General features: G+C 42.7%; 1 protein-coding gene and 1 long non-coding RNA gene across 2 annotated transcripts in view; both read left to right on the top strand.

Annotated features, from left to right (window-relative positions):
* Positions 1–187, top strand: part of LOC145344564 (epiphycan-like) — a 30361-nt gene extending 30174 nt beyond the window's left edge. Inside the window, exon 6 of the mRNA XM_080191762.1 lies at positions 20–187. Within this exon, the coding sequence (XP_080047888.1) occupies positions 20–187 (168 nt within the window). The remainder of the gene's footprint in view (positions 1–19) is intronic.
* Positions 188–1409: 1222 nt separating this feature from the next.
* On the top strand, positions 1410–22942 carry LOC145344269 (uncharacterized). The gene is made up of 3 exons (XR_013886850.1): positions 1410–1657; positions 14315–14420; positions 22043–22942. It is a non-coding gene; the product is annotated as an uncharacterized LOC145344269 (long non-coding RNA).
* The last annotated feature ends 1277 nt before the right edge of the window (positions 22943–24219 follow it).

Here is a 24219-nt window from a genome sequence, read left to right as displayed (position 1 = left end):
TTTTTTTTCATGTTTTCAGAACAACGATGTTCAGCAGATTGATGATGACACTTTCTGTAATTCAACGGACATCTACTATGTTCGCAAGGCCCTAGAGCTGATTCGACTGGATGGAAATCCCATTAATCTAAGCAAAACACCTCATGCCTATACCTGTCTGCCCAATGTGCCTTTTGGCAATTATTAAAGATCTGTAATCCTGTTAACAGTGTGCACACAAAAAAAATTCAACAACAGACCAAAACCTTTCATTATCATGCTTAGAATTTTCAATGGCAAATACTGTTTTTTTCAAAGGATTTGCTTAAATGCTACACTCACAGTCTAATAATCAACTTAAACATCTCAGTAAAGAATGATCACAATTTAAAAGAATTATCTGAAATGCTGGGTAATAAATTAAGAGATAGAAAAAGTTGTAAATGTTTAATTTAAAGAAAAGCTACTTTGGAATCCAATCTGTATTGATTCTCCCAAATAATATATGTTTAGTACATTATTGTTATTCGTTAAGTAATATATATGCTCCATCAGCGTATTTTCAACATATTCCTTGTTTTAAGCCTGACTTTATAAACAGAACAATTTCTCTTGCCTTTTTATTCCTTTGAAGCATTTTTATTTTATTGTTAGAGTTTAATGGACCCAGTCTGCCTTGTAACCATTGTTCCTAACTGTACTTGCAGCATGAATAAATGCCTCATTAATATTTTATTTTAGAAGCCTCTTAATATGAAAAAAAATTGAATCTTTGTGTGCAACCCATCAGGACGAATTTAAAAAGTTACTTATAACTAGATGTTGACGCACCGGGATTAACTTTTCTTTTGGTCCTGATTGATTGAGGAGGGACAAGCAAGCTGAACCAAGTAAAATTTGTTTGCGACAATCATTTCTTTGAATTGCATTTTTTTACAAAACTATCATTAATGTGGAACTTGGCTTACAGATGTTAAGTGCATTCATTTATTTATGTAAATTAAAGTTTCAAACATTTTGTTTAACCTTTTAGGTCTCACTTAAATGCTTTCTTGATCTCTGGAATGTACTGCTTTGAGTCAGAGTGGCGAATCTGCACTGGACCAATAGTTTTTTTTGAGGTAGATGCGTACATGGGGAAGAATTATATGTGAAAATGTAAATGTTAAAGATCTCCATTGCTGATCCTGACAAGACTTCTGGGGTCAAAGGGAATTTTAATATTTGTAATTGTTGTGAATGTGATGTCTGTCTCTTTAAGACAATACAGCATAAGAGGTCACCTGATTTGAAGAACCAATGAAAACTTAGAGTGAGTGATCACACCAGAGGGTGGTGACATCCTGCAGGGAGAATCTTTTAGCAGCCATGAAGTAAGCACCTAGAGGTGCAGATTTACTGTATCTAAGTTTCTCTTATTAATAAAAACCTCAAATCTATTGACAATGCTAGAAAGCCACAAAATAACTGCAGTCTAGTGGCAGATGCCCACCTGCCCCAATATCTTCCAGAAAACTGAGGCAATGCTGCTCTGTCTGGTAACATGGAAAATAGGAACAGGAGTAGACCATTCAGCCCTTTGAACCTGCTCTGCCATTCATTATGATCATTGTTAATCAACTCAAAAATTGAAAAGAAATTTGAAAACTGACTTCACAGCAGTGAAGCTAATGGGTTGGTGAGTAACTGATGTTACAGATTGTATTTAAATAGCTAAAGTTAAAATAAATGTATCATTTATTGGGGAAAATATTATTTATTATCTCCAGCTAGATTTGTTATACTCTAAGGCATTAATTGCAAATTTAAGACCTGTCAAGTGAGGACAGCCAAGCGGAATGTATGGCTTGTCATATGGGGAGTCTTGGATGCTACCAGTGTCCAAGGTGACCTTGTGCAGGAAGTGTTCCCAGTTGCAGAAGCTGGAGCTCCAAGTTTTGGAGCTTGACCAGCAGCTCCAGACACTGTGGCACATCTGTGAGGCTGAGAGTTACATGAATAACACGCTTTAGAGAGGTGGTCACACTGCAGCTCAAGGGACTAGAGGAAAGAAGAGAATGAGTGACCACCAGATAATCCAGGAAGAATATGCAGGTAGTGCAAAAGTCCCCTGGAGTGCAGCTCACTAACCGATATTCCATTTTGGAAGCTGATGAGGGCGCTCAGAGGGGTGCAGTGAGAGCCAAGCTTCTGGCACCACAAGCGGCTTGACTGTACATGGGGAGGAGGAAGACGAAAGGAAAAGCAATAGTGACAGAGGATTCTTTAGTCGGGGAGCAGACAGGTGTTTCGTGGACCAAAGATGTAATCCTAGGGTGGTACGTTGCCTCCTTGGTGCTAGGGTTATGGATCCTGAAACGGGAGACTGTGGAGTTAAAGGTTGTGCGACATGTTGGCACCAACAATGTGGGCAAAGTGTGGAATGAGGTCTTGCATCAAGAATTCAGGGAGCTAGGCAGTAGATTAAAAAACAGGACCTCAATGGTTGTAATCACTGGATTACTTCTGGTGCCATGTGCTAGCAAATGTTCCGTGTACATAAGAACATAAGAAATAGGAGCAGGAGTAGGCCATCTAGCCCCTCAAGCCTGCCCCGCCATTCAATAAGATCATGGCTGATCTGAAGTGGCTCAGTTCCTCTTTCCCGCTTTCTCCCCATAACCCTTAATCCCCTTGCCTACCAAAAACCTATCAACCCGTGTCTTAAATATATTTAGCGAGGTAGCCTCCACCACTTCAACGGGCAGAGAATTCCAGAGATTCACCACCCTTTGAGTGAAGAAGTTCCTCCTCAACTCCGTTCTAAACTGCCCCCCCCCCCAATCTTGAGGCTGTGCCCTCTAGTCCTGCTGTCCTTTCTGAGCGGGAAGAATCTCTCTACCTCTACCCTATACATCCCCTTCATCATCTTATACGTCTCTATAAGATCCCCCCTCATTCTTTTAAACTCCAACGAGTACAAGCCCAGACTATCCAGCCTCTCCTCATAGCTCAACCCCCTCAACTCCAGTATCAGCCTAGTACAAATGGGACAGCCTATACCTGAATCACATTGGGGCCAACATCCTTGCGGGTAGGTTTGCTAATATTTTTGAGTGGAGTTTAAACTAGTCTGGGAGGAAGGACACAGAGTAATGGTAAAATAGAGACACATCATGCTACACTAAAAGAGGCAAGTCAGAGTGAGTTCAGATATGTTGAGTGTCGAGAAAGTAAGGCAAGGTCGGATGGTCTTTAATGTTTGGAATATAATAGGTCAGACGAATGAGTTAAAGGTGTGGATTGACACATGGAAGTATGGCCATCACAGAAACATAGGCCAGAATTCTCCCAAAAGAATTCAAAGTGTCAAATTTGTGTGGAAACTGGAATAATTCATACTTTTTTTCAGTGGGAATTCAGGGAAGAATTTCCTACACTCTGTGCACTGCAGAGGCCACCAGCGTGAATATCTTTAAATTTCAGGGGCCTATCCCCGCTAGAGAGGCTGAAATCAGCACGCTGATTGGCCACTGTGCATGTGCCAATCTGTCAGTGCTGAGATCAGCGCATGTGCAATGGCCTGCACTGATGGCCTCTTGATTGATGGCCAGCCCCATAACCCCTGCATTGCCGGCCCTCCGCACCACCCCCCTTCCCCTCCCCACCCACGACCTGATTGCTGGCCTCCAACTATTCCCGGGCCCAGTCTTGAGCTCCAGCACCCCCCCCCCCACCCCGCAGTCCTGTTTTCCCTCCCCCCCCCCACAGTGCCAATCCCCCTTCACACCCCCTTCCCCACTTCACATCAGCAGCATCGGGCCACCAGTTCCCTGAAAGTGGGAAGCTTCTCTAAACCCCACTGGGGTGAAATACTCTGGCCAGGGAGGGGAAGGGGGTGGGGTAGAGGCAGCTGGGAGGGGTTCGATGTTGGCTTCAGTCCTGGTCACGCTAATGGCATTTGAATTAAATTAAAATTACGATTTAAGTACTTACCCATCTCCCTGCTGACTTCCGGTGCGGAGCAGAAGCTGCTGGGAATTTGGCTTTTGGAGATGCTATTGTAGCGGGAACGCATGGGCAAAGCCCACACATTGCCCGCTGCAGGATTCTCCTGGCCCACTGCAGCAGGATGGAAGCATCGCCCCAATAGTTCAGGGAAGGGCAACTCAACATTCCGGGTTACACGATTGCTTGGCGAGACTGAGGAGGTTATAAAAAGGGAGGTGATGTAGTACTATTAATTAAGGAGTCAATTACTAGTATAAGAAGCGATGATATATTAGAAGGGTCTTCAAACAAGGCTTTGTGGTAGCAGTTAGGAATATAAAGAGGGCAGCCACATTACTGGGATTATTATAGGCTCCCAAAGGGTCAGTGGGAAATAGAGGAGCAAATATATAGACGGTTCACTGAGATGTGCAAGAGTAATAATTTCAACTTTCCTAGCATAAATTGGGAAAAACATAGTGTAAAGGGTTAAGAGAGGGCAAATTTCTTGAAATGTATCCAAGAAAGCTATTTGTATCAGTATGTAGATGGCCCAACAAGGGATGGTGCAATGGTTCCGTTTCTGGGGAGCAAAGCAGGAGAACTGTTCATTGTAGCATTGGGGGAGCATTTTAAAGATAGCAACTAAACAAGGAGAAAGATTCCCTGCAAAAGACAGCTTTAGATTAGGGGAAGGCAGATTTTATTATAGTAAGGCAGGATCTGGCCAAAGTTGACTGGGAGCAGCTCCTTGTGGAAGAGTCTACAATAGGAGGCATTCAAAAAGAAGCTGGGGAGAGTACAGGTCAAATGTAGGAGCAATAAGACCAGAGAACAGTGGATGTCTGGGACAATTCAGAACTGGATGAGAAAGGGAAAGGCTTTTACCTTGTCCAAAGGGAGCAATTCAGCTGCAGCCCTAGAGGAATATAGGAAATGCAAGAGAGAACTGGTTAACCAGTTAGAGAATAGGGCCCATTAGAGACCAAGGGGGCAATGCATGTGAGAAGCTGCAGGATACTGGAAAGGTGTAAAATAAATACTTCTCTTCGGTCTTCAACCAGGAAAAGGAGAAGGTATGTACAAAGTTCAGGAAAAGGGACCGTGAGGCGTTTCCACAATTTGAAATAGGAAATGTGGAGGTATTTGAGATTCTGACAGGCTTAAGAATGAACAAATCCTCAGGCCGAGAATTGGGAGGATAGGCAGGAAATTGTGGGCACTCTGACACAAATTTTTAATTTCTCTCTGGCCACAGGGAAAGTGCCAGAGGACTGGACAATGGCTAATGTGGTTCCACTTTCCGAGAAGGGTAGTGGAGATGAACCAGGAAGCTAAAGACAGGTGAATCTCACATCAGTGTTAGGGAAACTATTGGAGAGAATTTTGAAGGCAAGAATTAACATCCACTTGGATGGGCATGGCTTAAATAGGGATAGTCAGCATGGAAGTCATGCCTAACAAATTTGCTTGGCTTCCTTCTTTAATTTTCAGTTTAACTGTCAACTCAGATCCAGCACGGATCAGTTGGCAGAAGTATGCACAGACATTTTCAACCGCTTTTTACAACAATCTGAGTCCCTACCTGCTTCAAGAAGTTGACCATCATCCCAGTACCTAAGAAAAACCAGGACAATGGTCATGCCTTAATGGCTCTGACGCCCATCATCATGAAGTGAGTGCTTCAAAAGGTTAGTCATAGCACAAATCAATTCCAGCCTCCTAGAGTACCTGGATCCACTACAATTTGCCTACCACCACAACAGGTCCACAGCAGATGCCATTTCCCTGGCCCTGCACTCAGCCTTGGAAGACCTAGATAACAAAGACACCAATGTCATACTCCTATTTACTGACTACAGCTCAGCCTTCAATACCATTATTCCCATGAAGCTCATCTCCAAACTACGTGGCCTGGGTCTCAACACCTCCATCTGCGATTGGATACTGAATTTCCTAACTCTCAGATCACAATCAGTAAGGATAAGCAATAACACCTCCACGATCATCCTCAACACCGGTGCCCCACAAGGCTGTGTTCTCAGTCCCCTGCTATACTCCTTTAAACAGTGGATAGCACGTATAGAGAGGCGGTTACAAAGACTCCGCAGGCAGGAAGGGAATGGATGACCACCAGACAGAGCAAGAGTGACAGGCAGGTAGTGCAGGAATCTCCTGTGGCCATTTCCCTGCAAAACATAAGAAATAGGAGCAGGAGTAGGCCATCTAGCCCTTCGAGCCTGCCCCACCATTCAATAAGATCATGGCTGATCTGAAGTGGATCAGTTCCACTTTCCCGCTTTCTCCCCATAACCCTTAATTCCCTTGTCTGTCAAAAAACAGATATATGGCTTTGGATACTCTTGAGGGGAATGACCTCTCTCAGGAAAGCTGCAGCAGCCAAACTTATTGCACCATGCTTCAAAGGGGAGGGGTAGAAAGTGTGCCAGTGCAATAGTTATAGCGGATTCAATTGTAAGGGGAATAGACAGGCATTTCTGTGGCCGCAAACGAGACTCCAGAATGGTATATTAGCTCCCTGGTGATAGGGTCAAGGATGTCTCGGAGCAGCTGCAGGATATTCTGAAGGGGAAGGGTGCACAGCCAGTGGTCGTAGTACACATTGGTACAAATGACATAGGTTAAAAAAAGGGATGAGTCCTAAAAGCAGAATACAGGGAGCTGGGAATAGGAAGAATTTTAAGAAATCGGACCTTAAAGGTAGTGATCTCAGGATTGCTACTGGTGGTTAGCACTGCTGCTTCACAGCTCCAGGGTCCTGGATTCGATTCCTGGCTCAGGTCACTGTATGTATGGAGTTTGTCCGGGTACTCCGGTTTCCTTCTAAAGATGTGTGGGTTGGGTTGATTGGCCGTGCTAAGAAATTGCCCCTTAGGGACGCATTGGTTAGAGAGATTAGTGGGTATAATATGTAGGGATATGGGGGTAGGGCCTGGGTGGGATTGTGTTCAGTGTAGACTCGATGGGCCAAAGGGCCTCTTTCTGCACTGTAGGGTTCTATGGTGCCACAAGCTTGTCAGGATAGAAATGATAGGATATATCGGATAAATATGTGGCTGAAGAGATAGTATCGGGGGAGGGTTTCAGACTCTTGGCGCATTGGGACCAGTTCTGGGGGAGGTGGGACCTGTACAAATTGGATGGGTTACACCTGGGCAGGACTGGAACTGATATCCTAGGGAGTGTTTGCTAGAGAGGTTGGGGAGAGTTTAAACTAATATGCCAGGGGTTGGGAACCTATGTAAGGGGTCCGAGAAGGAGGGAGCAAGGACAGATTGCGGGAAAAAATTCCAACTACATGAAAAATCAGGAAAACAGATAAAAGGAAGAACTCAGGAGATGTTATGAATTGAAGTGTTCGAATTCAAAAAGAAGGTATAAAAACTAGCATAAGGGCACTTTATCTGAATGCTCTTAGCATTCAAAACAAGGTAAATGAGTTGACGGCACAAATCATTGCAAACGAGTATGATTTGGTGGCCATTACAGAGACCTGATTGCAGGGTGGTCACAATTGGGAATTAAATATCCAGGGATATCAGACTGTTGGGAGGGACTAACACGAAGGTAAGAGAGGTGGTGTAGCTCTGATACTTAAGGATGACATCAGGACGGTAGTGAGAGATGATACAGATTCTGTGGAGAAAAGGATTGAATCCATTTGGGTGGAAATTAGAAATAGTAAGGAGAAAAGGTCAGTAATAGGCATAATGTACAGGCTACCAAATAATGACATCATGGTGAGGTGAGAAATAAACAAAGAAATAACTGGTGCGTGTAAAAATGGTACAGCAATTATCGTGGTGGATTTTAATCTACGTATCAATTGGTCAAACCAGGTCGGTCAAGGTAGCCTTGAGGAGAAGTTCATAGAATGTATCCTCAATAGCTTTCTTGAACAATATGTAATGGAACAACAAGGGAACAAGCTGTACTCGATCTGGTCCTGTATAATGAAACGAGACAGGAATAATTTACTGATCTTGCAGTTAGGGATCCTCTTGGAAGAAGTGATCACGGTATGGTTGAATTTAAAATACAGATGGAGCGTGAGAAGATAAAATCCAAAACTAGTGTCTTGTGCTTAAACAAAGGAGACTACAAAGGAATGATGGCTAAGATAGATTGGGGGCAAAAACTTTTTGGTGGGACAATTGAGGAACAGTGGAGGACTTTCAAAGCGATCTTTCACAGTGCTCAGCAAAAGTACACACCAGTGATAAGGAAGAACTGTAGAAAAAGAGATGATCAGCCATGGATATCTAAGGAAATAAAAGAAGGTGTCAAATTGAAAGAAAATGCATACAAGATGCGTGGCAAAGATTAGTGGGAACCTAGAGGATTGGGAAATATTTAGAGGTCAACAGAAAGCCAAGAAAAAAGCTATAAAAAAAGTAAGATGGATTATGAGAGTAACCTAGCTCAGAATATAAAAATAGATAGCAAATGTTTCTACAAATATATAAAATGAAAAAGAGTGGCTAAAGTAAACATTGGTCCTTTAGAGGATGAGAAAGGAGATGTAATAACTGGAAATGAGAAAGTGGCTGAGGCATTGAACAGGTATTTTGTGTTGGTCTATACAGTGGAAAACACAAATAACATGCCAAAAATTGATGACAGCAAGGCTACGGCAAGTGAGGACCTAGAAACTATCATTTATCATGAAAGAGATAGTGTTCGGCAAGTTAATGGGGCTAAAGGTTGACAAGTCTCCTGGTCCTGATGGAATGCATGCCAGGGTACTAAAAGAGATGGCGGAAGGAATAGCAAATGCACTAGTGGTAGTTTACCAAAATTCGCTGGATTCTGGGATGGTTCCCGCAGATTGGAAAACAGCAAATGTGACACCACTGTTTAAAAAAGGAGGTAGACAAAAGGTGGGTAACTATAGGCCGGTTAGCTTAATTTCTGTAGTAGGGAACGTACTTGAATCTATCATCAAGGAAGAAATAGCGAGACATCTGGATATAAATTGTCCCATTGGTAAGACGCAGCATGGGTTCATGAAGGGAAGATCATGTTTGACTAATTTGATGGAATTCTTTGAGAACATTACATGTGAGTGGACAATGAGGAACCTGTGGATGTGGTGTATCTGGATTTTAAGAAGATGTTTGACAAAGTGCCGCATCAAAGACTGTTACATCAGACAAAGGTGCACGGTGTTACGGATAATGTATTAGCATGGATAGGGGATTGGTTAATTAACAGAAAGCAAAGAGTGGGGGTAAATGGGGGTTTTTCTGGTTAGCGATTAGTGACTAGTGGTGTGCCTCAGGGATCAGTGTTGGGACCGCAATTGTTCACGATTTACATGGATGATTTGGAGTTGGGGACCACGTGTAGTGTGTCATAATTCACAGATGACATTAAGATGAGTGGCAGAGCAAATTGCGCAGAGGATGCTGAAAATCTGCAAAGGGATTTCGATAGTCTAAGTGAGTGCGTGAGAGTCTGGCAGATGGAGTACAATGTTGGTAAATGTGAGGTCATCCATTTTGGTAGGAATAACAGCAAAATGGACTATTATTTGAATGGTAAACAATTGCAGCATGCTGCTATGCAGTGGGACCTGGGCATCCTTGTGCAAGAATTACAAGGAGTTGGTTTGCAGGTGCAGCAGGTAATTAAGAAGGCAAATGGAATTTTGTCCTTCATTGCTAGAGGGATGGAGTTTAAAAACAGTGAGGTTATGTTGCAGCTGTATAAGGTGCTGGTGAGGCCAGTACAGTTTTGGTCTCCTTACTTGAGAAAGGATATATTGGCATTTAAGGGGGTACAGAGGAGATTCACTAGGTTGATTCTGGAGTTGAGAGGGTTGGCTTATGAGGAGAGACTGAGTAGACAGGAGCTATACCCATTGGAATTCAGAAGAATGAGGGGAGATCTTATAGAAGCATATAAGATTATGAAGGGAATAGATAAGATAGAAGCAGGGAAGATGTTTCCACTGGCAGGTTAAACAAGAACTAGGGGACATGGCCTCAAAATAAGGGGCGGCAGATTTCGGACTGAGTTGAGGAGGAACTTCTGCATACAAAGGATTGTGAATCTGTGGAATTCCCAGTGAAGCAGTTTAGGCTACCTCATTGAATGTTTTTAAGGCAAGGATGGACAAATTTTTGAACAGTAAAGGAATTAAGGTTATGGTGAGCAGGCGGATAAATGGAGCTGATTCCAGAAAAAATCAGCCATAATCTTATTGAATGGTAGAGCAGGCTCGAGGGGCCAGGTGGTCTACTCCTGCTCCTAGTTCTTAAGTTCTCATGTATGCCTATGACTGTGTGGCCAAATTCACCCCCAGTTCAATTTTAAAGTTTGCTGACAACATCACTGTAGTGGGTCAGATCTCAGACAATGATGAGACAGCGTACAGGAATGAGATAGAGAATCTGGTGAACTATTGTGGCAACGATAATCTCTCCCTCAATGACAACAAAACAAAGGAGATTGTTATTAACTTCAGGAAGCATAAAGGAGAACATGCCCTGCCTATGTTAAGAGGGATGAAGTAGAAAAGGTCGAGAGCTTCAAGGTTTTAGATGTCCAGATCATCATCAACTTGTCCTGGTCCCTCCATGTCAAAACTATAGTTAAGGAAGCCCACCAACACCTCTACTTTCTCAGAAGACTAAGGAAATTTGACTACAACTCTCACCAACTTTTACAGATGCACCATAGAAAGCATTCTTTCTGGTTGTACCACAGCTTGGTATGGCTCCTGCTCTGCCCAAGACCGCAAGAAACTACAAAATGAAGCTCAATCCATCACGCAAACCAGCCTCCCATCCATTGACTCTGTCTACACTTCCCACTCACTCGGCAAAGCAGCCAGCATAATTAAGGACACCATGCACCTCAGACATTCTCTTTTCTTCCACCTTCCTTCGGGAAAAGATACCAAAGTCTGAGGTCATGTACTAACCAATTTAAGAACAGCTTCTTCATTGCTACTGTCAGACTTTTGCATGGACCTACCCTGCATTAAGTTGATCTTTCTCTACACCTTAGCTATGATTGAAACACATTTTGCCCTCTCTCGTTTCCTTCTCTATGAATGGTATGTTTTGTCTGTGTAGTGCAACAAACAACTTTTCACTATATGTTAATACATGTGACAGTAATAAATCAAATCAAATATCTTTCCAGTTCTCCATCAAACATAATAGTGTGTTTGTTTAGAATTTTGTACGGCCTGATTCTGCATTACTCATTAGGTTGACTTTGGCCCAATTCTGTCAAATCTTTTCTAACCATTTTTCCATCAATGCTGGATAATTGCTCTTCACTATCGGTAAAGACAAATCTGCTGTCTGTACATTAAGTTGCATAGCTACTTCAATGCGGTTCTTCAGTGGAACCACTTCACCAGTGTATGTCTTCAATAACCTTGAAGGTTACAAGGGAACGTGTCTGAATATTTCCCTGTAGACAGTCTCTGGTACCAGTGAGACTGCAGCCCCAGTGTCAACTTCCATCTTTACTGGTTGTCCATCCAGCAGTGGGGTGACCCAGTATCTATTCATAGAACCAGCAATGGAGAGCATATTCAGTGATGATTCATCCTCAGACAGCGTGTGTTTGTTTCTCTCGACCGTTTTGCACAGCATAAACACTTCTTCTTTTGTTCTGTTTACATGCTGCTTTAATTTGTTCTTTTATTTTTGTTTGTAGCTTGCTTTTTTTCCAGCAGGCATGACCGATGTGACCTCTCTTTCCAAAGCTTCTGCATTCTGCAGCTGAATGCCCTGGCTCTACGCATCACGTGTACGAGTTTGTGTTTCAAAACTCTTAGGCATTGATTCAGCCAACATTTTGTGTATCTGAGTACTCAAACTCGTTGCGGAGTTTTTTTGTAGCCAGTACCATTGATACAGCAGCTTCCAGCTCGATCGCTGGCCAGCCCTGTGACTCCCACATCAACAGTTGTGCAACCCTCCCATGTCTTGATCATTGCCCCCCAAAACATGCCTGGGCTAGGCTCAATCCCACCACCCCCCAGCCCACCTCAATGTCTGCTCCCACCTTGATTTCCCTACATTTCCCCCCCACCCCCCGCAGAACCAGCAGTCCAGACCCACTCACCCCATCCCCACAGCCCCTCCCCCCCAACTCCCCAACTGCACCCCATTGGCCTGCCCTGATCGCTGACCTCTCACCCTCTGTCACAGCCCAAATGCAGAGTGGCAGTGGGAACCCCCCCGCCCCCCCCCCCCCCCTCCCCAACACCCTGCTCCTCATTAGGCCTCACCCCTTTGGCACTGCTCAATGCCCGGTGGGTTTAAGAGAGAAAGCAGATAAGAAGGAATGGGAAGGTTTCAAAGGGCAGCCACCAAAGTGCAAACCCTCTTTCTTACCCACCCTTTAACCATCATAGCTCCCACCTGCAGATTCTCAGTGGCTAGTGCCAAGATGTCCCCTGGGCATTGCCATTTTTCCCCTTGGGCAGTGACAAGGTGGCAATGTCCAGGGGGCACCCCCCCCCCCCCCCCCACTGTCTGAACCTCTGAGGCCCCCTCCACTTCACTCTAGTGGGGTCAGGCCACCAGCTCCCTGCAAATGGGGAGCTATCCTAGCCCCACTGGAGTGAAATATTCCTAGCAGTGGGGGGTCGGGAGAAACTAGAGGGCCTGCACACTTCAGTCCCAGGCCCACTAATGGCATTTAAATAGCATTTAAATTCTAATTTGCATAAGTTATTCAACTCCGCGCTGATTTCTGGCGTGGACCTGATGGTGCTGGAAATCCAGTGCTTGGAGAATTGTGGTGGCACCCAGCGAGGCACCTGTGAAACGGCCTCCGCTCGAGTCTCTTAGTCTGCTGAGCCACAAAAGCAGCACAGCGGAATGGGAGAATTGCTCCCATAGAATTCTCTCAGGCTGGACAGACTGGATACAGCAATGATGTTTCCTCTGGTTAAGAGGGTCTAGAACAAGGGATCACAGTCTCAGGATATGGGCAGGTCTTTTAGGACTGAGGTGAGGAGAAATTTCTTTATACAGGAGGATAGTGCACCTCTGGAGTTCTCTACCATAGAAAACCATGGCGATTAAATTACTTAATATATTTAAGAAGGAAGTAGATTTCTCTTAAGGTGCCATGGAGTACGGTATTGAGATAGAGGATCAAAGATGATCATGTTGACTGGTGGGTGGATCAGGCTCGAACAGCCTACACCTGCTCCGATTTTCTGTGTTTCTATAAAGCATTGCAGGGCAGTTCCACTGGTCCCAGCAGAGGCATCAGTAGCTGCTGCCAGCACTGCAGCAAAAGAAGACGAGGAGCCAGTAAGTCCAAGGTCTTGTTGCAGGAGGGTTTAAGTAGGTTAGGGAGAGGGACAGAAGTGGGTTTAAGAGAGGAATTGAGTAAGAAGAAATGGGATGATTTCCAAGAGCAGCCCCCAAATTGTAAACCCCCTTTCATTCCTACCCTGTAACCATCATAGCCCCCACCTGGCTGCCTATGCCAACCATTATATGGCATGGGCAGAGTATTATCAGGGTCGACTGGTTTGATAATAAACCGAATTGATCATTAAGTACTTATGTAAGTATGGCTGGGGGCTGCAATTTTGGTGCTGGCCCACCCATCATTTTATGGGAGTGTGCGCTGAGGGGTGAGTAGGAAGGTGGTGGGGTGGATGCCCAAACTTTTTAAAGCCCCTTCCCTCCCTTTGGGAAACATACCTGTCTGAGGAGCACACAAAATTCAGGCCTTTTGAGTGTATTTCTCCAGAACTTACCATGTGTTGCTATGGTACAATGGCTGCAGTAATGAGTGATGTGACACTCTATTATCATGCATGGATATTTATCTATAGCTCCTAAATCATTTTGGAATAATATAAAAATACAATAAGTAACAAGTCTCAGCCACCCATAACACTGCATCGGAAACCTAAAGGCACCAGATCTTGCAATCTTTTAAAGTGTAGTAATGGAAAAGTTGTGGAAATTGTGTCTGAACTTCGGATTACTGCTCTCAGATCAAGAACTCCCCATAAGCAGCACCAGGATGAAAAATTACGCCACCGTGCAGTGATCTAATTTATTTCAATAGCTCACCTGCAGGTGACCGATCTAAACTGCAGTTGTTCTGGTGAGTGACCCTAAACAGTTTCCAGAAATTATAGAAGCTAAATTATCAACTGTTATCACGATATTTTCAGATTGAACTATTGAATAGGCCATTTTAACATGCATTGAAAATAAATGCATAATTGTTATTGTGGTTGATGATTATGTGATCACATTCAGAGGCTTTTGTTTGTGTCTTGACTGTTGTGTAAGGCGTGGGTATGCAGTTGTAAAAATATATTTAATTGTTATTTTATTGAAACTAGAACAAAAGCTGTTGCTTCTAGATGCGATTGGCTAAAAATGGGTTGGAATAAAAAGCTATCAAGCACCTCAATGCTGTTCTCATAATACAGGATGCAAGTACCTAAGGTAGGTGGATAGTAAAAGAGATATCATACTGATATGTGAGTTTCAATTGGAATGTACGCTTCAAAGATTGGCAAATCTTCTGGAATTTTTTGAGGATGTTGACCAGTACGGTGGACAAGGGTGAACCAGTGGATGTATATTTGGACTTTCAAAAAGGCTTTGGACAGAGTCTCACACAAGAGATTAGTGAGCAAAATTAAAGCTCATGTATTGGGAGTATTCAGTGCATTCATGAGGATAGAGAACTGGTTGGCAGGCAGGAAGCAGAGAGAGGGAATGGGTGGGCCCTTTTCAGAGTGGCAGGCAGTGACTAGCGGGGTACCGCAGGGTTCAGTGCTGGGACTCCAGCTATTCACAATACACATCAATGATTTAGACAAAGGAATTAAATGCAATATCTCAAAATTTGCAGATGACACTAAGCTGGGTGGCAGTGTGTGCTGTGAGAAGGATACTAAGAAGCTGCAATGTGACTTGGACAGGCTGGCTGAGTGAGCAAATATTTGGCAAATACAAAATGTGGATAAATATGAGGTTGTCCACTTTGATGGCAAAAACAGGAAGGAAGATTATTATTTGAATGGTGGCAGTTTAGGAAAAGGGAAAGTGCAGTGTTGCCTGGGTGTCATGGTGGAACAGTTGTGGAAGATTGGCATGCAGGTAAAGCAGGCGGTGAGGAAATCTAATGGCATTCTGGTCTTCATAGCAAGAGGGTTTGAGTATAGGAATAAAGATGTCTTGCTGCAGTTATACAGGGATTTGGTGAGGTCACACCTTGAGTAGTATGTGCAGTTTTGGTCTCCTAGTCTGAGGAAGGACATTCTTGCTATTGAAGGAGTCCAGCGAAGGTTCACCAGAATGATTCCTGAAATGGCAGGACTGACGTATGAAGAGAGACTGGATTGACTCAGCTAGTACTCACTGGATTTTAGAAGAATGAGAGGGAATCTCATAGAAACCTATAAAATCCTGATGGAACTGGACAGGTTTGTTGCGGGAAGAATGTTCACAATGCAGGGGAAGTGCAGAATTAGAGGTCACAGTCCAAGAATAAGGGGTAAGCCATTCAGGATTGAGATGAGGAAGAACTTCACTGAGAGTTGTGAATCTGTGGAATTCTCTATCACAGAAAGCTGTCAGGGTCAGTTCATTAAATATGTTCAAGAGGGAGTTAGACGTGGCCCATGTAGCAAAAGGGTTCAAGTGGTGTGGAGAGAAAGTGAGACTGGGATACTAAAAGTGCATGATCAGCTATGATCATATTGAATGGTGGTGCATGCACAAAGGGCCAAACAGCCTACACCTGCATCTATTTCCTATGTTTAACTGAACACTATATGGTTTATAATGACAACTTTTTACTTTTACCCTCCCTTACCTTACAAAATCTTGGAGGCTTGTTCGCTTTTCCTGGGACCAATCCAAAGGTACATCAGAGCCTTCTGGAATTCACTTTGATTTCTCCTTTGTTCCAGCTATTCTAAGATACGAAATTACATGGGTATACTTCCATTAGCTTTTGGCTAAGCAATCCTCCAATTTTCCTTCAAAATCTTATGACTATGGACTTCTCAGCTGAAATTTAGGCTTCTCCAAGCTGTTAGTTTTCATGTGAGTGTCACTGTCGATTACTTCCGCAAGCACCAAGCTAGGCAAATCTTCCAGTCTCTCTTTCTCTCACAAATTCTAATCTACACAACACAAAACCTCAACAGTCTTCTGTGAGAAGCACCCAGATAAATTAAACAGAAGAGCCACTAACCACATTAGTCCATCTCCAAGGCAATGTGGCATGCTTTAGGATGCCCCTAGAGATGCAAATGAATTATCTTTTTACTTTCAAAAACACTTGGATTCTGTGAGCCAAACCTTAACCTGGATGTGAAAATTACTTGCTGGATTTAGATCATAAGAGTTACTTAATGCTCACTAATCTCAATTACGCAAGGATATTTTGGCCTTGGAGGGAGTGCAGAGGAGGTTTACTAGGCTGATTCCGGAGTTGAGGGGGTTGAACTATGAGGAGAGGCTGAATAAACTAGGCTTGTACTCGTTAGAGTTTAGAAGAATGAGGGGAGATCTCATTGAGACGTATAAGATGTTGAATGGGATGGATAGGATAGAGGTGGAGAGGCTCTTCCCGCTCAGAAAGGACAGTAGGACTAGAGGGCACAGCCTCAGGATAAAGGGGAGGCGGTTTAGAACGGAGTTGAGGAGGAACTTCTTCACTCAAAGGGTGGTGAATCTCTGGAATTCTCTGCCCGTTGAAGTGATGGAGGCTGCCTCGCTCAATATTTTTAAGACGTGGGTTGATAGGTTTTTGATAGGCAAGGGGATTAAGGGTTATGGGGAGAGAGCGGGAATGTGGAACTGAGCCACGACAGATCAGCCATGATCTTATTGAATGGCGGGGCAGGCTCGAGGGGCTAGATGGCCTACTTCTGCTCCTATTTCTTATGTTCTTATGTTCTTAATATTGGATGTTGTTTCGGAAAAGGGGTGTCTCAAGAGTTCAGGTAAATATAGGTAGTTTTGGGGACCAAAAGACAGTTTCTTGTTAAATTATGTGCATTGCCTAACATTGAATGCGTAGAATATTACAATCCTCCTTGTCATGTTTTTGTTTAGTTTTAAGTTAATATTCTTTATTAATTGTTCACACTGATTGGACTGTTTCCTCACTAGGTTGGACATTATTCCTCGAATAATACCAAAACAAATCACATACACCTCTACGAACCAATGTACCAAGTTACCCTTCTGGATTTGGGATTCCGTCACGTTTAATGTCAGTCGCTGATGTTAGAATGAAGGAGGGAAGAAAGGCCTTGCATTTATATTGCCTTTTTCGAAACTACTGAACACATCAAAATGCGTTAGACCAAAAGTATATTTGAAGTGTAGACATTGATATAATATAAAAAATATGGCAGCTGATTTGCACACAGCAAAACCCCACAAACAGCAATGTGATAATGACCAGAAACGGTTTTGTATGATGATGTTTGAGGAGTAAATATTGACTAGTCAAGTGACTAGATAATTCCCTTTCTTCAAGATAGTGCCATTAGGTCTTAGCTTAATGCCAAAAGACAGCTTCTCCAACACTCCTTGTGCGTTCCTCCGTGCGCTCCTATAGTACTGCACTGGAGTGTCAGCCTTGATATTTGTGCTCAAATCCTGGAGTGGGACTTGAAGCCAAAACCTTATGATTCAATGGCAAGAGGTACCCAAACTGGACATGATACTTCAACTTAGAATTTAATTAAGTGACTATAGACAATGCAGGTGACCAACAATAACTTTGACATCATAATTACTATTGATACCCCAGTCAACTCCACATCACTGTTGACAACACATTTTAAAGTTCCATGTTTATAACCCACAGGTAGAGATTAGGGCAGAGTTAGAAACTGCCACCAAATCTGTTGTCAAAAGCACAACCTATTGACACCTTCATTGTCACTACGTAGAAACATAAAAGATAGGAGCAGGAGGAGGCCATTCAGCCCTTTGAGCCTGCTCTGTCATTCATCACAATCATGGTTGATCATCCAACTCAATAACCTAGTCCTACTTCTTCCCATAATCTTTGATCTCATTCACTCCAAGTGCTATATCTGGCTGCCTCTTGAATACATTCAATGGTTTGGTATCAACTATTCCTGTGGTCATGAATTCCACAGGCTCACCACTCCCTGGGCAAAGAAATGTCTCCCCATCTCCACTCCAAACGGTCCACGCTGAATCCCTAGACCGTGACCCCCAGCTCTGGACACCATCCACCATCGGGAATATCCTCCCTGCATCTACCCTATCCAATCTCAACAGAATTCTATAAGTCTCCATGAGATGCCCCCTCATTTGTCTGAACAGATAACATGAATATTAATGCTAAATGTGTTAAGCGGTGGAACAAGCACAAATTTAGGTAAATTAAATATTAACATCAAATCAGGTAACCGCCATTTCAAACACACAGTTAGACCGGATTATTAAATGTGTTGATGGACAGGAGAAGCACAACTTCAGACAAATCTCATATTAGTCCAGAGAACATACGTTGATATATTACACACAAGTTTAGATAACTTGAAGATTAATAATAAATCTGTAAAGCAACGGAACAACTGCCGTTTAGATTAAGTAAATCTGACGATTAAATGTGTGAATGAATGGAAGAAAGACATGTTTAGGAAAATCCACCAATTGATGTGCACAAATTCAGATGAAGTGAGTGAAAATTGAATTTCAATCCTTGATACTTGATTGAAGTTTGAGGTAAATCTGAGGGAAATTTGGGGTAATTTTGAGGTAAACTTTTAGCTAACCTTTGAGGGTAGATTTTGAGCTAAATTTTGAAATTAGTTTGAGGTAACTTTGGAGAAATATTTGAGGTATGTTTTGAGGTAATTAGACCTGTTCTATATTGAAAGTATAAATTGCCTTCTTGCTTTTGTGATCTATGTATCTAAATGCAAACTAAATATTCAGTTTGACATTTTATAGCTTTATTGTCAGCTACACTTCTGTAAAATGTCTTAGTTATAATTTGCATCAAACTGCCCATTATTATGACAGCGCCATGTACTAGTCCAGCATTACAACCCCATGTACCTACCGATCCTGACAACCCTATTTACCTGCCCGATGATACCCCATTGTGCCAGCCCTGTGTAACTGTCCATCCTGATGACCCCATGTTCCTACCCGATGTCAACCCCATGTAGTTAAATGGATTGGCTATGCTAAATTGCCCTTCAGTGACCCAAGATGTGTAGGTTAGGGGGATGAGCGGGCTGAATGTGTGGAATCATGGGGATAGGGCTGGGAATAGGGTCTGGGTAAGATGCTCTGTTGGGAGAGTTGGTATGGACTCGATGGGCTGAATGGTCTCCTTATGCAGTGTGGAGATTTTGTTATACCTGCCCATCCTGTCAACCCCGTGTACCTGCGCAGGTCTATCTGCCCATACTGGTACCCCAGCAGATTCTATATTGTGCTCGAATTTTAACTTCTTTCTCACCTTCTGACTTTAAAATTTGTTTGTCAAAAATAAAACCTCGCATCTGCACACACACAGAGATATATATATATATACATCTATTAAACATATAAACGTCAACCCCGGGCCAACTGTAGAGACAAAACAAACATCAAATCAAAGCTCCCTGGCAACCGTCATCCGGGCACTATTGTGCTGTTTGAGGCGTCACCCCGCCAGCGGGCGGACCTGATTGGTTGTCTCCCGTCCGACGTGAGGCTGCGCGCGCAGGTCCGCTGTATAAGAGACGCTTCCAGAACGTTGTCCGTTAGTGTCCGCTGGGAGAGGCGGAGGAGGCGGTAGGACAGCGCTTCAGGTACTGCCAAGGGGGCTACCTTAAAAGCGGCTCTGTTCTTTAAATAATTTTTTTTTGAAAAGGCAGCTCTTATTAACTGTGCTGGAAGGAAGGTTTCTTTTTCTCCTGCGGGGGTGTGTGTGCGCAAGTTTTGGGATCTTGGTGATTGCTGAGCTCCTCCCCGCCTCGATCCTTGGTTGTCAAGGAAGCCTTGGTTTGGTGTGTTTTAACGCCACCATTGTGCAACTTTCTCATTGCATCCTCTCTCAAAACCCTTTCTACCTGCAGAGCCCCTCAGTTTGCATTGTGTGTCTGTGTATGAGTGGCACTGGACTTCCCCCCCCCCCCCAAAAGGGCTTTTGAATCTCTCACTTGACTAGGCTTAAACTACAGAGTAGTCTTGGATTGTCCTTCCTCCCTCTCCTTCTGGTATCTTGGAGGTGATGGGAGGTAATATTGCCAATAAAGGCTGGAAGAAGCCCCGATTCTTTCAGAAGAGGTGCAAGCGCTGTAGATCTGAGCATGGCTCTGCGGGCAAGCAAAAGTGGAGGAAGAAGAGGCAGCGGTGGTGGCGCAGGTATGGAAGGGGAAGAGCCCGCAACCCCATTGACCTTGGGGCCTTGCTTAGACCTGTTAACCTTAATGGCAAGAGGGCGCCGGGTATGAGAGCCCCGAGGAACACCACTCAGTTTCTAATGCATGAAAAGTACCAGGAGCTCCGCAAGCAAGCTATAACCTTCCCCGGCTACTGGCAAGAGGAGGGTGATGACATTATAAACTACCTGCCTCACTTTGGACACTCGCGTGGGAGCCGAGAGCAAACTAATGCTGGATCGTTGAATGGTGAGCATGGACAGTCGCAAAGTGTATCTGAGCAATATACTACTGCGGAAAGAGAACCGATAAATTCTTAAAGAGGAATTTCGAACCTATATATAACTGGTTGGAAGAGAAGGTGAATTCTGAGAGCTAGTTAAAGACCCCATTCTGTTTGAATTGCATCACAGACAATTCCAGTTGGAATTCTCAATTCTGCCAAACCAGAACCAAAAATTTTAAATGCCAATTGTGTAGGGTTTTGAATTAATTTTGTAAAATAAAGATGTCAGATTTAGATGTTTCTGTCTTTATCCATCAAAATAAAATGTTGCTATGTTATTAGATTTCCATCAGGCAGTATGGCTATTTATACTCTTTGAAATTTAAAAGACCTTTTTATTTCATTCATCCATGCTGTTCTGATAGATGCGGGGATGTACTTGAAGTCTTTCAACTTGTGAGAAATTGCTCAGGCACCTCTTCCATTGACAAGATTAACTAAAATCTTTTGTTTATAATGGCTTTTTCTACCCTCCTTTTTTTGAAAGGATCTGTGTGCATGAGTTGCAAAGACTACCTGCAATCTTGCTTTACACCAGAATGGTTGGCACAATAAGCTGGTAGGCACACTATTCTATCCACAACTGAACACACACTATTGTCACTTTGACTTAGTGCTACCCATGTCAATTTTGTATTAAACTCGGGACTGCTTTTGATGATTTTTCGCACAAAGACCTGAGTGAAGGAATTTTGTTTGGAGAGTGAAAAGATGAATTCCACAATCTTTTCAAGATTGATCAACTGACAATGAAGTTAAATTTATTTGCTACTAATTATGCTGAAAATCCCAAATGCTTTTCCTTTCCAAATTTATCTGGAAGCTGCCAGCAAATGTTTGGCATGCATATTTTACATTGCATGTAAGGTATGATGATAGGGGCTGAGGTGCCTTGTAGACCCCGATAATCACATTTCGATTTGACTCGTCTTAAGTTTCCTTTGTACTTTTTGTTTCCGTTCGGGCTGTTCCCCCTCCTTTTGGGGGGCCGCCCCCTCTTTGTCCGAACGTAATTTAAGTTTGTTTACTTGGTTCGACCCACAAGAACAAGGCAAACAATTGGAAAGATTGCGCCATATAAATTATTCAGGTAATAGCCTAGAAAATTACATCACTGCCAAAACAAGTTTAATTTTCAAATTGGATTAGAAAAGATTCCAGTCTTTAAAATGGCTGTCTGTAAGCCTTGTTTGGACTTGGCTTTGAAATCTTTTGTGAGGTTTTAGTTTTACTTTTAACGCAAATATTTCATTTCAATTTCCTCCATCCCACTGTGTCTGCTGTCATCTCTGCTATAGGGCAAAAAGTGGGTAGCCTCTTTTTTAATTGTTGTGTACCTACTATTCATGTGTATGCACCCTTGCATATCGATGCTTACTCATCTTCTTATCTCACAACAGTGGGACCTCCTGAAAGGCACAAGAAACCTGTCTACAGATGGCTGTTACCCTAGGCAGACTGTTGCAGTCCAGGACCATGAAAAATGGTTGGGAGCCTGCTGATGACTGTCCATGATCTGGAGTCCACGCAGCAGTCGACAGCTGGTGTGATTTCCAGGTAATCGTGCCCACTGGATCTGCTGGCACAAAAGGCACATTCTAGCAGAAAAAGCTATCAAATGTTTGCTTAGCAAAGTTTTTTTTAAAATGGAAATCCTGTTGCCAAGGTGAAAACGTTGACTCTATCAATAACTTCTAATAATTGATCTAAATTCTCTTATGGGAAATTTTTGCAGTTTACAAAATTTTTTTTAAAGGGTGGGGGGGAAGTTTCATTTTTGTGTAGAAAATAATTCCAAAATCGGTGACTTTTTTTGCAGTCACTTCTGGCAAGTTTTTTTGGGAATGTCAGTATTCATTAATGTGAATCTTTTGGCAACAGTTTTCAAGTTGATGCCAGTGAAGTGCCTTTGCACTTGTTCTAAGCTCATTAGTTGAGGAACTTGGAATTTTTATAAAGCAGAAATAAAGGTGAGCTGTGGTTAACCATAAATTCACTTTCAGATAACCCAGGTTGAAGGCAAGATTTTGATAGGAATGTGCATAGTGTATTAAATGTGGCAGTTAAACAAATATATTTATTTCCTCTTCATAGTTTTGATACCCAGTTCAATCCTGTTTACAGGTTTTTCCTCCCCTGAAACCCAGGATCATTAAGTTACATAATTACAAAGTTAACTTTGAATTGACAATTTTTTATTCAGACTTTTCCTTTGGCTCTCTGATAATGTTCCTGTCGCCAAGAAGTTGGTTAACCCGATGATGGCAGGTCAGGCCTGCATTGGCCTCAAGTGTGTGGAAAGGGAAGTTCTTAATAAAAATAAAAAAACTTACAAATGAACTTTTGTGAATCTTGATTTGTCATCAGTGCTACAGAATGATTAGCCTTTATAATGTTTATGTTAAGTTGTCTTTCATTGCTTTAGAATTTGATATTGATAACAGGCCCATTGTGCACACAAGCTTTAGCTTTGATTGGGAAAAGTTCTTTTTGTGCTGTAATGCCAGAGAAGCACTTATACAAGTTATAGCATCCTTCACCCTTGCCTTGAAACAAAAGACACTCATAAGAGCAAGAGGAAGAAAATCTGTCCCTTAGTTGCAAAATCAAGATGCCTTTCAATAAAAGTCAGCTATAACAACATTTCCGATGAATGCAACATCTGATGTTAACAAGTTTCTTGCTGTCTTTGAATGCAAAAAAAAAGTCTTTTACCTCCAACTTAGTGTCTGGAACTTTTCAATCTTAACCTTCTGTAAGGAGGTAATTTCATCAGTTCTGTGGTTTTCTATTTTTAAAGCAACTTCTTGAATCCACTATTGCTGCTGACTGGAAATATGTCACTGTGCTCTGAATGTGCATGTGCCTTTCTGGTCAGCAGCAGGGGTCAGTATAGGAAGTAGATTACATCTGTGTGATATCCTTTGATATTGGGTTCAGACTGAGCTAGTGAAAAGTCTTGACATTTAATAACTAACCTGGAATAGCCACACCTGAAATTAGGAAAATCCAAGTTTGCCCATGATAAGGGACACATGAGTGAAATTTAGGCATCAGGTAAGTATCGGGATCTGGATGGTAGCACTGGAGGGGCTTCTGTCCTTGCATTGTCCAAAACATTCATGAGTCTGAAACCAAAAGAGAAAATGCTGGAAAATCTCAGCAAGTCTGGCAGTATCTGTAAGGAGAGAAAAGTTTTTGAGTCTAGATGACACTTTGACAAAGTTAAAAGGCATAGAAAGTGTCAGATATTTATACTGCCCTCAGTTCCCTGTGCCAGCATGTGAAGATCTCCTTGCTGTAGGTTTCTATGAAGCCCAACCACTTCACTTATGAGAGCAAAATCCAGGCTGTTGTATTCAGAAGCATCTATAGTATGAGGGCACTCCTCATTTATGGGTTCCCTCCTGTTATGTCAAAGCAAACATCTAGTTTAATTATTCTGCTTTGTATCTTTTTAGGCTTATGTGCCTGTATTGCTATCCTAAAATGGGTGGTTAAGGTGTTTGGATCAGCCTCGTGTTTAAATCTGACAGTAACAAGCCATACAAAATTCAATAAAACTGCCAACGTGCTT

This window comes from Carcharhinus amblyrhynchos, chromosome 6 (genome assembly GCF_965287045.1).
Source record: "Carcharhinus amblyrhynchos chromosome 6, sCarAmb.v2.hapA, whole genome shotgun sequence".
In the NCBI taxonomy this organism is placed as follows: domain Eukaryota; kingdom Metazoa; phylum Chordata; class Chondrichthyes; order Carcharhiniformes; family Carcharhinidae; genus Carcharhinus; species Carcharhinus amblyrhynchos.
Note: the sequence above shows the minus strand (reverse complement) of the source record. Positions and strands in the feature narration are given on the sequence as shown.